This window comes from Apodemus sylvaticus, chromosome 9 (assembly GCF_947179515.1).
Source record: "Apodemus sylvaticus chromosome 9, mApoSyl1.1, whole genome shotgun sequence".
NCBI classification, from domain to species: Eukaryota; Metazoa; Chordata; class Mammalia; order Rodentia; family Muridae; genus Apodemus; species Apodemus sylvaticus.
The window spans coordinates 28,614,355-28,630,883 of record NC_067480.1 but is presented as its reverse complement, the minus strand read 5'-3'; the positions used below and the strand labels follow the sequence as shown (position 1 = coordinate 28,630,883).

General features: G+C 37.0%; 1 protein-coding gene across 16 annotated transcripts in view; it reads right to left on the bottom strand.

Annotated features, from left to right (window-relative positions):
• Trip12 (thyroid hormone receptor interactor 12) overlaps positions 1-16,529 on the bottom strand; it is a 119,107-nt gene that overhangs the window by 7,465 nt on the left and 95,113 nt on the right. For 8 of the 16 annotated variants that reach the window (XM_052193466.1, XM_052193464.1, XM_052193462.1 and 5 more), the window contains 11 exons: positions 16,313-16,464; positions 14,351-14,532; positions 13,976-14,049; positions 13,121-13,320; positions 12,529-12,656; positions 11,710-11,861; positions 9,595-9,737; positions 8,733-8,889; positions 7,322-7,420; positions 818-932; positions 425-579 (listed from right to left, as the gene is read on the bottom strand). In XM_052193466.1, the coding sequence (XP_052049426.1) occupies positions 425-579; positions 818-932; positions 7,322-7,420; positions 8,733-8,889; positions 9,595-9,737; positions 11,710-11,861; positions 12,529-12,656; positions 13,121-13,320; positions 13,976-14,049; positions 14,351-14,532; positions 16,313-16,464 (1,557 nt within the window). The remainder of the gene's footprint in view (positions 1-424; positions 580-817; positions 933-7,321; positions 7,421-8,732; positions 8,890-9,594; positions 9,738-11,709; positions 11,862-12,528; positions 12,657-13,120; positions 13,321-13,975; positions 14,050-14,350; positions 14,533-16,312; positions 16,465-16,529) is intronic. The other 8 variants (XM_052193471.1, XM_052193472.1, XM_052193474.1 and 5 more) reach the window with 3 other exon arrangements.

Here is a 16,529-nt window from a genome sequence, read left to right as displayed (position 1 = left end):
TACCCATACTGAGCTCAGAAAATGTGAGAAGAGGAAATAAAGAAAAGTCCAGAAATATTCAAACCTCCAAAAATACTGATCACTTTATTTTTACAAGAGTATTCTATATTCAATGAGTTTACCTATATGCTCATGGTTTTCCTATTGAATTAAAAATGTCAAACTGAATCATGGATGACAATTTATGTCATCCTTGTGTTGCCTGACTCTGGACTCTGGCTACTAAGGAGTTCTACATGGATTTCAGGACAGCCTTACAAGTGTGCTACAGAAGCAGAACTGGCATTTTAAATAAAGTAGTTCAAGTAGTTAATGAACACATTAGAGCAGCAGTGCTCAAAAACACAGCACTGAGTGGAGTGCATGGGACTGAAGTCCTTTCGTAGAACATGATACAACCACAGACCAACAATTCTAAACTTACCAATCTGAAATCCATGATAGCCTTAGCCATTAATTTTCCTAAGAAGCGAAACTTCATCTTAACCTTTGCGATGTGAGCTGGCTTAGCTGTCCTACCAAAGGGAAGTGCAAACAGGCCCTGGAGGTTTTGAATATACTTGGTCCCTTCTTGGCTTCCTGTAAAACAAGCAAGTACGATACTTCAGATGAGATTTTCCAAAACAAACAAACAAATTAAGAAATTTAGTATTCACAAAATTGAATCAATGGTCTCCAGAACTAGAAGACCTTCCCATTGGGTAAATGAGAAAATAGGGCAGAAAGAAATGAAAGACAAAGAACTGCTCCGCAGAGCTACCTGGTGTGAGGGCTCCCTCACTTTATCTGAGTGGCTAATACAGATTGGCTGACTTACCTTTTGGATTGCTAAGAGTTACTTCTTCACCTCTCCAGAGACCCAAGTCAGCTCTCTGTAGTTCCTGAGAAACAAGTGCATAAAACTCCAGTGTTGGCCCCAGACCTGTACCAACCTAGAAAAAAAATTAAAAAGAATCATTACATATTTTAGAAATTCTTGGGTCTTTTATGCATGGCAACCTCTTGGTGACATGGATGCTAAATCAAGAGTTTGGCAGAAAGCTTAAATGTTTTTTTCAAAATGTCTTGAACACTGGGTACTAGAAACCCTTTATCATTCCCTCTGTCCCCAACATTCTTATTGTATGGCTCAAAATTCCTGCTGTGTTTATGAATTTTGTATCTTTCCTTTAGAGATAAACATAGTACTGTCTCTGTGTTTATTTCTCTCTTTAAGGAAACTATCATCCCCAAACCAACTCAGGAGAAGCTCCACAATCTCCTTCAGTCTGACTCTTTCCTATGACATTTTAGGGTTTTAACACTATCCTAGAGCCTAACATACATTTAATAAAAAAGTGATAAAACTCAAGGTCTGAATTCATTTCAGCAACCAGGGATAACTCAGAGGCTCCTTAAATCCAAAGGTATCCTGGAACCACAGATATATTTATCAGTCTCAGTCTCTCCCTCTCTCCCTCCTTCCCCCTCCCTCCCCCTCCCTTCCATCTGATTTCTTGGTCTAGTTTAGAGACTAGGCTTTGCTACTTAAAAACAAAAATTCAAGTTGATAGTATAGCCTATAAAGTTACTACATGACCAAAGCATTATCAATATGCTTAGAGCCCTGTTCACAGACCAACCATTCAGATTCACCATCCCTCCATGTTCTAGCAGGATAGGATTCCACCACCTCAGTGCATAATAAAGACAATCAACAACAAAAAACTTACATTATAGCCCAGGATTATAATGTGACGATTATCTGTTCATGTAACCACTTGCTTATGAACTAATTATTACTATTCTTACTTTTTAAATAGCCCACACCACTTAAGAGTTGATACAGTCTACCAAATGTTTTACTCTGGCTTTCAAAGCAAAACAGCCAGACTGTTTGCACCTGGAAAGCCCTTTCTGATTAGCTCCCACCCCAGCCCTTCCACAGAAGTCCACATGAGTAAATGGGTACTTAATAATCACAATAAGGGCTCTGACAGAAATCTTGCAATCCACCTTCAGCATTTCTTACTCCTCACAATCTAAACCAGTCACGACATGATATAAACTCTACCTAAACTAGTGATTCCTTACCACCTTCTCTTTAATTCGCTTGAGCCCGCTGAGTGACTACTTACACTACTGTTCCTCACACCCATATTAAGTGACATTTTCTTAGAAAAAGCTTGTTCACTCAAAGCACAGCACATACCACTAACCTTGACTCCTACTGCTCTTTCCTATGTTACTAGTAGCTCTAGCCACCTTGATCCCACGATAGTTGGAAGATGTCTCTATTCTGCTAGAACCATTTTCCCTAATATCAGTGACTTGTTTCCAACTCAAATGCCACCTAACACATTACCACCTAACCCAACATGTTCCATCTTCTTTAAGTTTTTATAACCACACAATTTAACATGTGTGGTGGTATGTATGTGTGTTAGCAAATATGTTAACCTTCTAAGAATAAAACCTCCATAATGGTAGGTAGAGACCTTGTTATTTTGCTCTCCATTCATTTCCAGTCAATGGAGTAAAAGGAGAGGAAAAAAAGTTTAGACATGCAGTTATACATGTTGTCCACAAGGTGGTGATCCAGAGCCATTTCTCTTTCATTAAAAAACTGAATACAAATCATAAGTCTATTACTTTCTCTTAAATAGCTATTTCTAAAAGTAAAGTGGATTTAACTTAATTAAATTCCACAAGTATTACTGAAAGCCTATGCCACACCCACCAAAACCAATACAACTCCCTTCTGGGTTTGGTCAGGAGTATCTACTAAACATACTTAAATGGTCTGGTTACGTTTCCATTTTTTTAAAGAATAGAAAATATATTCTAAAAAAAAAAAACACAGGACAGGAGATGGTCTCAAATAAACAAATATAAGAACTGCAACAGTAACAACAAAAAATAATAACCTGGCTTAAAATAACCTTTTTATCATGCAAAGTCTTTTTATCAGACAAAGTTGTAAGTGTTCTACATATATCAGTTTGCTAGTCATTCTAGCTACACGATGTGGTAGACACATTCTCCCAATATAGTTAGATCCCAGAACCATATTCAGAGTTAATAGGGAAGAACCTATTGAACACGATAAACTATTGATTTCTATTGAACTACTGAACAATAGCAGTTGAAACCTTAACCCTTCCCTCACAGTCTGTAAAAAGCTGTTCTGAACTCATAGAGGTTCCACTTAATTACAATTGCGTACTAACTGATGCCTATTATGTGTTCATGGTACCTATTATGTGTGCAACCCAAGTGTTCAGGTTTCAAAGGACAATTTGTTAGACATTTCTCTTTTTATCATGTGAGTTCTAAGGATCAAACTCAGGCTTTATCAGGCTTGGTGCCAAGTGCCCACTGAGCCATCTCACCAGCCCTGGTTAGTCTTACAAATAAGAAATCTGAGTAGCACATCCTCAAAATCTATGATTAGGGGAAGATTTAAAAAAATAAATTCAAACCAGTATTAAAGACCTTCTAAACTCCTGGTTTTTCATCTCTAAAGCTTTCAGAATAGCACTGTCTTTTGTCACTTACGAGCCCCAATCCCTTAGTTTAGTCCCAATCTGCTGGACAATTGTTCTTTATTTAAGAGTCCCTCTCTCCCACTAAACTGTCTTGTCTAAAACTCAATTCCCTATCTGAATGCATCATTCTTATGGCACCTACACAAATCCCTTGCCGTACCCTTTTGGTCTTTGTCGTAGGAATCTCCAACTGACCTGTAAGAATGTGACAGTTCTACCATAACCTCATCACTGCCACATAATACACTCCTCAGGACACACATTTACACTTTACTATGGTGACTGAAGGCCTGAGACCTTTTCAGGGCTTGTTATAAGACCATATTTTAAAAAAAATGAATGAAAATCAAAGCATGACATTATATTTAAGTAACTACTGGTAATACCATAAACAATATTACTAAACTTATAGGGTACATACAATGTTTAAATTATTTACAGATATGAACTTAGCCACAACTCTTGAGATCATACTTCTATTATCCACATTTTTCATACAAGAAACTAGGAACAAAGCAATGGAGATTCAGTGAATACACTGAGCTTTGTATTTACATAAAAAAGCATTATTTGAATCTTTTGGCAACACTGCCCTCTTTGAATGATGAAAACCGTCTCAAAAGAGGCTTTAAAAAATGTGAGACAGGAAAAAGTTAATAATAATAAAAAAAGTAAACCATTTTCAGTCACAGATGACAGAACTGTCTCTGACAGTGGTCTGTGAGCTAGCTACACTGGGCCACACATCAGTTCGTCCCCCTGCCGGCTTTTTTAATGTATGAAAGCTAAGAATGATTGTTAAATGAGTGGAATATCCCTTGAATGGTTATTTCAAGATATACAAAAATGAGCGGGGCGTGGTGGCACACGCCTTTAATCCCAGCACGTGGAAGGCAGAGGCAGGCGGATTTCTGAGTTCTGAGTTCGAGGCCAGCCTGGTCTACAAAGTGAGTTCCAGGACAGCCAGGGCTACACAGAGAAACCCTGTCTTCAAAAAAACCAAAAAAAACAAAAAAAAAAAAAAATTTATATATATATATATATATACACACACACACACAAAAATGATAGGAACTTCAGAGTTTAAAAAAAGGTTCTGAATGAGGGTCCAATCTGTAGCTCAACCTGTGGCCCTGGCACTTTAAAATAACATGAGTGTGTGTTCAAAGGCAGGTGTCTGCTGTGTCAGGATGCACGCATGGAGGTCAGAGGATTCATCTCAGGCTGTCAGGCTTGCACACCAAGTACTACTTAGGAGCCGTGCTGCTTGTGCCTCTGTGCAGCAGGTGCCTCCAAAGCCCAACATAAATGTTTTTACTTATTTTTTTCCTCAAGAAGGCTATGGCATATTCTGGACACCATTTCTTGAAGAGGTCCATCGTTTTTCTTACTGTATTACCTTGGTACTTTTCAGAATCAAACTAACTTCAATTTTGGACTCTTTCTAGATACTTGATTTGGTTTTGTTACTTCAACCCTATATACCATCTTGATTTCTGCAGACTTTCTGACAGAGGTAGTGTGAGTCTTCTAACCATGTTTTTCTTCATCACACTTGTTAATAGTTTTCATTCCCCCCACCCCCACCCCAAGACAATGCCTCAATACATAACCTGGGCTGGCACTGAACGTTTACCAGATTCCAGAAATCTATCACCACGCCTTTTCTAGTTTTTGGTTAAATAGCATGCCCACATAAAAAGTTCATAATGTCATCTACACAAAATCTGTGAAACACTGATTTGGCTCAGTTTGGAGAAAGTTGGGAATGTGTACAGTATTGTGCCATTAGCATGGCACAGTTCTCCTTTAATGCTTTAGTTCACTTTAATTCCTATATAATTTGACTAAAACTCATAATTAATGTATATTTTGCTAAAATTTTGCCTCTTCCATTACTTGACATTTGTTATCATGGCTTTGAAAATAATACTTGCCGGGCGGTGGTGGCGCACACCTGTAATCCTAGTAATCTGAGTTCGAGGCCAGCCTGGTCTACAGAGTGAGTTCCAGGACAGCCAGGGCCTGGATAAAACAAAATCCAACCTCCCCCCCCCCCCCACAAAAAAAAACCAAACAACAACAATAACAAAAAAAAAAAAAAAAAAAAAAAAAAAAAGAAAATAATATAATTCCTTTATTTCCATTTGTTACTGGAAATTACAAAAACACAATAAAGATGATCTTTTCTGTGAAGCTCAAACACTATGAGGTTATTGTGACCTTGAACTTTACAAATATTGTTTGAAAGTATTTTCAACACATATTGAATCTTGTGGACTCTACCACTCCATTCTGCCATAGTGACATCAAAGGGGCAACTGTACCAAGACAATTTCATGTCAAGGTAGTGAGATGGCTCACATGTAAAGGGAAAATACTGTGACTGATTACCTAAACTCAATTTCAGACTCCAAATGACAGAAGAGGACTGACTCCACAAGGATGCCTCTGGCCCTCATATGCCCCGCAGCACATGGTGCCTACACACATGGTAATCCCTAATCTCAAAAACAAAAGAGAAAATGGGAAAAATTTCTTAAATCTTATATATAAAAATTAATGTGAAATGATCAATAAATATGAGCTAAAAAACATTTAAATCTGAGATATCATTCATGGGATAGTTCTACAATATAAACACATAAAAATTACAAAGTAGATAAATGATAAACTGGGACATTTATAAAAAGATATTTATAAAAGATACAAATCCAGAACTTCTAATTCAGTGGCAAAAGCAAACCAAAAGTAGGCAACAGTGACAGCATCTTCTCCAAAACGCAAAGTGACCAATAAGTGATCCATAAACAGTCCACTTCTCAATGCAAGGAAAATGCTAATTTATTAAAACATACTAAGATTCTTACAATTTAACTGAAAAACACCAAGGACAGAGTAAGAGCATAAAACACTAGACTCTGACATAAATTATTGGGAAAAATGAAAAAACTGAAACCACCACATACTAGTGGTGTATGTCTTAATAAAATTAAAACATCTTACTAAATGACTTAGAACGGAGTTATTTATCCAAGAAAACCACAAATATATTACAGAAAGACTTGGGCATGAATGTTATAACAATGTCACTAAGTCAAAAAACAGAACAAGAATGCAAGTATCTCCTCAAACTAGTGATTAACAAATATTAAGGCAACATTGAAATAAAGTACACACAAAATTTTTTTTTGGAAAATTAAAAAGAAAAAAGCAGATTAGTGTGAATTGGTGTGCGCTACATGAATGAGGCTCACATGAATGGCAGTAAATGAAAGAGCGACACAACAGTCACAGTATTTCATGAATGCATTTATTTATGAGCTTGAAAAAATAGCAAAACAACAACATAGAAAGGTAGACCAATGGCTGCCAGGGCAGTCTTTACAGAGAGAGGTGGTCTTCACTTGCCATGGTGGAATAGCTCCAGGCTGCACATATATCAACTCTTAGAAAAAGTTTTTATGGTATACACCATATACTCTACCAATAAACTCGACTCTGAAAAAGCAGTCCAAGTGTTTCTGAATTACAGAGTCTTAGAATTTCCTTTCACTTCATGAACATTATACAAAGATGTGCATAATTATGCCAGGAAAAAAAATCCCGCTTTTTATTTGCAATTAAACCCCTGAAAAATGGAGAACTTAAAACATATCATTAGAGAAAGATCAATTCTATCCTGTTTTAAGCTACATTTCCCAATGCCTTCCAGAATTTTGTAGCACAACACACATAAATAACATTTTATCAAAAGCATAAGTTAAAACATAATCAAGAAGTCCAAAACTTACCTCATTTTCATACTGGATTTCTAACATGGCTCGAGAGCTACCAAGGTCCTGCATCACAGACTCAGCTTGTTTCAGAAGCTCCTCTCTGTTCACAGTACGCTAACAAAGGAAATAGATGTCAACAAATAATGCTCCACTGAAAATAGTAGCACTTACTGCAGTGCGAAACAATCCATTTGACTGTTAGAAAAATTGCTTCTTTAAGCACATCCTTAGAAAGGAAAAATAACAAGTCCCCGAAACTGACAAGATTCACCAAGCCCTCCATGCCAGAGAAAACAATAAAAGCTGAGAACTTCTCTCAGGGAAAGTGAAGCCGAGTTGCACAGAGGACTCTTGAGACCAGAACAGCTGCAGGAAAGACGCAGAAACTAGCTGAACTGCCTGGAGGAAGTTTAGGCCAACTGAAGTGCCTGGCTGGAATGGACCTCTGAAACTGGGTGAGCTGCCTGCAGCCTACCTAGTATGCTTCATGCTAAGGTGAGTTTTGGTGATGCAGCTGTCTCTGAGTATGAAGATGACAGGAGAGAAAAACCTCTAGACTCTGAACTGCCCTTGCTACAAGATGCCTAGTGAGATTGAGGATGGTAAATTTCCAAACATGGCAACATTGCTGTTGGAGGAATCCTTAAGAGGTAAACGTTTGGAAGAGACCACAGCAAAACAATCAAACAAACAGTGTATGTAAGTCAGACAGTCATGGTACATTTTAATCCCAGCATTCAGAGGCAAGTAGAACTCTTGAGTTCAAGAACATCTTTGTCTACAGAGTATGTGCTAAGGCTGCACAAAAGAAACCATGTCTTGAAAAATTATCAACCCCTAATCCCCTCCACCCCAGACAGAGTGGAGGCCAAAAGACTAGGATTCGTCTCACATGGAAATGGCTCAGGCACAACTGCAAGCCAAGATTAGAAGCATGGGAAATGAAGTCAGCAACACTGGAGCTGACTGAGACAAATTCAAAAAAATATTCCCTCTCTTTCAAAAGGGCTGACACACTAAAGGATTAAAATATATAAATACTCAGAGTTAATTAAAAGAGAAACTACAATTTGACAAGTTTCAAATATGGAAAGGAAGAAATTAAGGTGTTAATAATCCTGGTAACTAAAGGAAAAAAAAAACTAGAGTTTCAAAAAGATAAAGTTTAATATATGAGTAATTTTTAAAGAGACAGAATGATTGGATCAGCAATTCAGAGTGCTTGCTACTTGGTTCCCAGCCCCCACGCCAGGTAGCTCACAACCTCTGCCTGAACGGGATCTAATACCTTTTCTTCCAGGCACATGCTTGAACACACTGAGGCATACAGACATTAGGAACAAGTGAAGGCTATTACTCCACAGGGATAATAGATCCTGCCTTTAATTTGGAAAGATCAACATAAATACTCTTAGGAAATACTTACTTTTTTTCTATCCAATCTAGGTGCAACTCTACTGTCTTGCGAATCAGACTGGTTGATTTCTGGGTTGGTATCAAGTAATCTTTGCATTGCCCGGTCCCGATCAAATGCAGTTACATAAAAAAGCATTTGTCGGGTATCAAAAGGAAAGAAAAATGGGCTATAAAAGATAAAATACAAATTTACCATCTAGATGAGAATCAGAAAACATTTTAATAAAACATCAAAATCAATACTGGATACACTTCTAATATAAACTCTTAGCAAGAATAGTCCTCTTAAAATCTCTCATGTGGACAGGCCCATGGTGGTGTACCATTGCGGTATCACAACTGGTTCTTCCTGAAATCCAACATACAAAAGCTAATGGCTTTACTATTTCATGATCTTCACCACAGGCTTAGAACAGGAAAGTCACTGCCAAGAATGAATCTTGCAGCTAAGACCCTCCTCCCTCCTACAGTGACTTGAAGGGTTTGATCTGTTTTTTCTTGAGAAAAGCTCCTGAAATGTCGAGTTCAATCTGTTTGGTACAATTTCAAACCATGTAGATATGGTGAATCCACATAAAAACTCAATTACTAACTTGATTTTACCATAATTGTTCAATAGTTATAGTTTCTAGTTCACAAAACAATAAAAACAAGAATTCATACATCTGCAGTACATTTTTACAAAGCAAAAAAACTTTACTGCCCTCAAATATCCTTCAGTAGGTTCAACAAGTTGTCAACAAGTATTATAATACTGGTAAAGAGCTGGTAAAGACTGGTAAATACAAGTCAACTACATCTTTGCTATTACAAGTCATGATAAAGACCAACATCATGTTAATATTTACAAGATTATCAAAGGACTGTCTTACCAGGTTTTTCCTAGCTCAGTGAGCCATGTTGGGATGTTTCCTGTCATGATTACTAAAGGATCTTGAAGTTGCCTATTCGCTTTTGCTGTTAATTTACTGTTAATAAATTCACTAGTTGGAATAATCTCCTTGCACATTGCATTCTGTAAAATAAAGTTCAAAATCTTTTTATCCATAAATGGATGGGTCATAACTTTCATCTGTTTTTATAAAAACAAACAAACAAACAAACAAACAAATAAACAATACCTGGTCCCTCAATGGTGTTTTCAATTTCTGAAAATTTCTGCACCCAAAACTTACAAAGTTGTTTCCCTCCACTATTCCTACACTATATATAAATAAGAAATGAGTATTCAACTGTTTACTCAATATAGATCTTTACATAAGGAAAAGGTGTGCTGGCTGGATTTATGTCAACTTGACACAAGATATCTGAGAGAACCTCAACTTGCTTTTGCTCATGGTGTTTCATCACAGCAACAGAAACTTAAGAACAGAAATTGGTACTAGGAATTTAAGGTATTTATGTGGTAGACTTTGACCATGTTGTCTTTGAGGGGATTCTGGAACGACCATTAAACTTTAGCCTGAAAAACACCATTGAGCATTCATTCAAACCCTGGTGATTTGTGCTGTGGAAATATAGAAGATAAAAATGTTGAGAGATCCAGAGAATGTAGTAGCCCTAGACCGTGAAAATCCAGAGGGAAGTCTATTGCATAATTTGAATTAAGAACCTATGGCTCAGCCAGGCGGTGGTGGCACACACCTGTAATCCCAGCACTCTGGGAGGCAGAGGCAGGCGGATTTCGGAGTTCTAGGCTAGCCTGGTCTACAGAGTGAGTTCCAGGACAGCCACAGCTATACAGAGAAACTCTGTCTTGGGGGAAAAAAAAAATCAAATCAAACACCCCCCCCCCAAAAAAAGAACCTGTGGCTCTTATAGGCGCTCAAGACTCAGCTATGATTAACAAGATACCAGAAACTACTGGGGCAACAGATGCTGGCTAGGTGGAGCTGAGAAATTAGTGGTGATGAAGAAGAAAACTAACATCACCGAGGTGAACTCTTCTGAGGAAGTTTCCTTTGAGTAAGCACACAACAGCTGTGTTCCAGAAGTGACCAAGGTTGTACCTTGAGCTGGTAGATGAACTTAGTAGTATAAGAGTCACCCAGGTGGTACTGTCTTTGAAAGCAAGAAGGGGTCATGAAGATCAGCTGAGGTTTGAAACTACGTGTCAGAACTCAAGTTGCTAAAGAGAGCCCAGGAGAGGCCCTGGGTGAAAAGGCCAGTCAAAGTATAACACAGCTGCAGAAGGCCCTAACATTTTAAAGATGCCAGTACCATGGATGACGACTAAGCAGCAGCAGTGGAGTGGATTCATTAAAAAAAAGGGAGGAAAAATAAAACAATGAAAAAAAGTGAAATACGGGCTGAAGAGATAGCTCAGTGGCTAAGAGCACCGAGCGCTCTTCCAGAGGTTCTAAGCTCAATTCCCAGCAACCACAGTGGCTCACAACCATCTGTAATGGGGTCGAATACCTCTTCTGGTGTGTCTGAAGACAGCAACAGTGGTGTCATATATAAATAATTAAAAAAAGAAATTGGGCTGCAGGCAAGCCTGTAGGACATTTCTTAATTACTGGGGGGCAGGAGGGGAGAGGGAGGGAGGGGAGACTGACCCGCCCACACAAAGTGTCTCTGTCCATTGTGAGTTTCTGTTTGAGTAAGCAATAGGAAGCAACCCAGAAAGCAGCACCCCTCTATGGCCCCTGCATCAGCTTGCTGCCTCCCCTCCAGGTTCATGACTTGCCCAAATTCCTTCTTGGACTTCACTAGATAAAGGGTAATATGAAAGTATAAGCCAAATAAATGTTTTTCTCTGCAACTTGCTTTTGGTTATAGTATTGTATTTAATGACTGCACTAGAAAAATCTAACAAACAAAATGTTATTTTAAAAAAATCTTAACCCAAGAATATTAAGTTCTACAGATGAGTTCATTGTAAATATGAATCACTGTATGTATCTATTTATAGTGTAATAGAAAATTCATTTACTGAACAGAAAAATTTAAGAGAGCATAGGATTTCATAAGGAGACATTACTCACATCATACAAGTAATACCAATATCGACTGATGGCATGTAAAACTCTTAAAAGAAGTATTACATCTAAGGATGGGTCTTCAAAGGTGATATTTTCAGGTGGTGTGGGAATGAGGTAAACTTCTAAAGGATTTGCTACTGACGGGCACACACCATCTAGAGGATAAAGAAGTTTCAGTTTCAATTTGATCAAAGTACTGATACCTAAAAGCATATAGATTCAGTCTTCTTCACCATGTGAAGCTGTTGTGTTTAACTTCTAAGTATCTTAATGGTATTAAACATAGACATTTTTTCCCTTCTGACCTTATGCACATCAACACGCAGGCATATTAAAAGATCATATTCCTCGGAACACACACCCAGGAGAAAAATAACTAACGCCTAAGCATTCCTGCAAGCTGTCCTGTGAAGTTAAGGGTCAATCTGTTGGTCACCAGATACAGCCTCCAGCAGTCTCTTTTTTAATGAATAAATGTAACCCTTCATGAAGCCATGAATTCTTTAGAACCACATGGTGGCTCACAAACATGTATAATAGGATCCGAAGCCCCCTCACATACATAAATCTTAAAAGAAAAAAGGAAAAAAAAAAAAAAGAAGAAAGACTTGCCTAGCTTATTTTCCGTTTTAATTTATAGATACATGTACTTATTTTCTAGACATTAAAATCATACATTTGGCTAAAAGTAATCATTCTATAGTAATTTATTTCTTAGTTATAACCAAAATGTTTGGAGCTCTAACTCAGTTAAGAGGCAGGAATGAATGCAGAGAGAGCAGTGCCTGCTGACAGTCGGCGGCCCTCAGTGTGTCACCTTACCATGCCATAACTCATCATGCTTCTTTGCATTTCTGGGGGAAGTTTTTGTTGGAGCTGTTTGGGCTCTCCCCCTTTTGCCACCAACACAATCTTTACTACTTTCTTCATCCTCTCTCACAGGTTTGTACCTAAGGGGATAAGACAGAATGAAGTACAGCCTTTTTCTCCCTACTAGGATTCTGAGAATTACCAAGAGTTTTTCTTCCTAAAAGAAAAGTAAGTAAGCAAGTAAGTCTTCTCAGGAAGACTATACTTCTTTCTGTGTCAGACACTAAAGGCAGCCTAGGAAGCTTTATCCACATCACAGGACTCAGGCCTACCAAACCTATATAATCTAATAGGATACCATTTTGACTCCATCAAAAGACTTGAAATCAATCAAACAAAGGTATAGTTTGCCTATAAACATGCTTTATAGTAGATAGTGAGGAAACAATATTCATATACACATTGTAGATCATTAAATATTTGAAGGGTTTTCATGCAGGATTTGGGTTCTTCCTCTCCTCAAAGAACTGGGCAATGAATTTAATGCGAATTCTAAAACAAAGATCACATGCTATATACAAAAACAAAACCAGTTCAGACTTGCCATATGGTATGAGTCTTCGTCCAAATTCCAGCTCTTCCCAGAGGGTTGCTCTCATCATCAGTAGATTCTCTTTCATCTTCAGCCTGAACGCTGAACTGCCGCACTGCCTGATACACGGTCATGTTATATGGTAGTAAATGTTCTCCAATATAAAACTGCAGCCTGTGCCTTACATTTCCCGAATTTAAGAATTGAGCAGCCTGAAAAAAGGAAAGAAAAGTACCTGTAATCCCGAGTACTAACATCTATACAATCGTGGAGATTTATCTGCTAGGGCAACAAGCCAAGATCGGCAATGGATGTTTCAAACTAAAGATAACTCTCTTGAAACGCTATATATTCTGAGCATTACTTATCTGAAATGCTTCAGCATGCTCAGAGATTAAGCTTTTTTGTGTGATGTATTGAGATGTATATGAAGGTGGGACTCAAGTGTAGACTTTTCATGTTTTCAACAAAAGCTTTTGGAGATAATTGAGTATCGGTATGGCTAGTTCAACTTCTACTGTTTATACGACCTACCACATACAGACAAATGTGAATTTTCTATCTGGAGCTTCCTGCGGGAGATTTCACATTTTGGGTATATACTTTAGGGATACTCGACCTATACTAGTATATTTTGTTCCTTTATATACACAATTCTGAAAATCTTTGCTTTATAAGCAGATGAAATTAGAAATATCTAATAATTTAAAATTGTAGAACCATACTAAGTGATTAGTCAATTGAATTAATTATCTATTTCTGTGATTTTTCCAATAATGGTTGATAAGGGGCCATATGAATCCTAGAAAGCTAAATCAGATAAGGCAAGATAAGTGTACACTACTACAAGCGTGAAAAGGACCTTACCAGAGACTCATCTATTTCTTCATCAGACCCATCATCATCACTGTCTTCATCATCTTCTCTTACTCTTCCATATCCTGAATAACCAAAAAGATTGTTATCTAGAAATTTTAGTTGTCAGATGAAAAATTAAACTGGTATTTTCTTTAAAATATACTTCTTTTAAAAAGTAGTTATTGCTATATTCTGATTTATAAAAAAGAAACAACATTCTGATGTAGAAAACATTCTGCCTACTATACAAGTCCAACATATGCCTATTTCTGATAGGACCAGAGGTTCCTACAACCTAAGGTTTATGAAGAACAGCAGAGACAGAGAAATAACCTTTAAAGCTACTTTCATAAACATAGAAGTAAAGTTCTAAGTTTCACATACGGAAAATACCTCTAACCACAAGGTATCTCTCAATAGCTTGCACCAGAGCCAGGGGATCAATCTTGACAGGCCCTCCTTTCCACTGCTTCACATTCGCACAGTCTGGGTGTCTTTGTAATTGACATTTTAACTGATGTGTGTTGAAAAATTTTAAAGCTTGTGATCCTCTGTTGAGAGAAAAGCTCAAGATAATTTACGAAAAAAGGTTATTCTATTATTTTCACAGTCAACTTACTTTATTTAACTAAGATTTTTTAAAATGACATTTTCTTAAGGTACAAATCACTTAAAGATTCAACAACAAATCAAATTACTCAATACAAGTTATTATAAATAACTAAATGAGTGGGTTTCCATGCTTATGAAAAGCAGGAAATGAACATGATCTCTAGCCACTGTGAATTCGTGTTATCAAGGATGTCATAAAAAGTGCCCTCAATAAAATGCTGTACCTACTGGATTATTCCTCTGGAAATAAGAACTCAACTAGCTGAGCACATTCAGTTCTGCAGTATTTTACTCTTCCCTATTAAATACTACTCAAAGACCAACATAGGGAAGAATCCTCTATTTTTTGGCTTATAAAAATCAAAACATAAATTAGTAATATGAAGATAAAAACTATTCAAATTTACTTTTAAAACAAATGTCATACTTATCAATATTTCTTCCTGTTAAAAGGTTCTAACAAGTCAGATATTGTCAAACTTAAAATGTAGCTATTTATACAGCTCCATGAAGCATGCAAATAAATATTAATTCATATAAACTTGGACCAAGTGAAAAGCCTCAAGTTTGAGTCTCAATTAGCTGCCTAGGCTAACTCTGAATTCCAAGATCGTATTTGCCTCTTCCTTACAGCTATTCATTTAAAGTAAACTGAAGGTTAATTTTTATTTTGTATAATGTTGTTTTGATTTGTAAATGAAATCTAAAGTAAAAGAAAAAAATACAGCATTCCCCCTCTTTGGGTTTTTCTTTTGATTACAGGTACACCATATTTTGTGATGTCTCTTTGTTTCATAAAACTATTCTAAGATAGTATAATAATATATTACATTATATGTGATGTTTCTAAGTAGAAAACAACTCCAGCCACAGTGTGATGGATGGCTTTATCTATATGAATAGAGATACTATTTTGATTCAAAATTTTACAAGTGAGATTATGGACTAACTTACATTATATTTTCAACAAATATATTCCAGAAAGTTTACAGAATTTCCCTAATACATTAATTTTACCTTTCTTTCATAACTTATAAGTCCTTAAAACCATTTCTAAGGTTTTATTTTTATTGGAAGTCAATCTTGAAAATGGATACTTACATGCTATAGCCCATCAAAAGAGTCAATGTTTTATTGCCAATATACAAAAACAAAACTAAAGAATCATTACATATTAATATATATCAATTTAGAAAAATGAAAAATATATTTTGAATGTTTGTCTTCCCAGTCACTGATTTACCTATTTTAAAAATATTAGTTGTTAGGCAGGCAGCTGTGGTACATATCTTTAGTCCTAGGACTTGGGAGGCAGAGGTAGGTAGATCTCTGCAAATTTGAGGATAGCCTGAGCTACAAAGTTCTAGAACAGTCAAGGACACACAGAGAAACCCTGTCTCAAAAAACAAACAAAAAAATCAGTTGTTAAAATACATGGTATGGGCCGAGAACGGTGTGTCACACACCTTTATTTCCAGCATTTAGAAGGCAGATGCAGGCAGATCTCTGAGTTCCAGGACAGCCAGAGGTACATACACAAAGAGACCTTGTCTCAAAAAAATAAAAATTAAATACACAGCATGATCTTAAATAAAAAATGCATTTAATTCATTGCCCCAAATCACTTCAATCATTACAGAACAATGTTCCTAACCAAGACCAAGACCTTACCAGACCTCTCACCATGCTTTCCTTCACAATTCTGTTGGCAAGTACCCAGGCAATGGTCCTTACCTGCCTCCAGCTCCATTTCCACTAGGGAAATCATGCACTTTGACTGGAAATTGCTCCATTTGGCTGAGACAGTTGTTCATCTTGTGAACCAATGCCAACAAAGGTGCATGGCCCACTGGTTCTACTCTTCCAACAGGCTCTTCTCCAGGAAGCTAGAGTTATATATTTAACAAAACAAAACAACAACATTAAACACAGCCTCTGAAGTCATCACTCC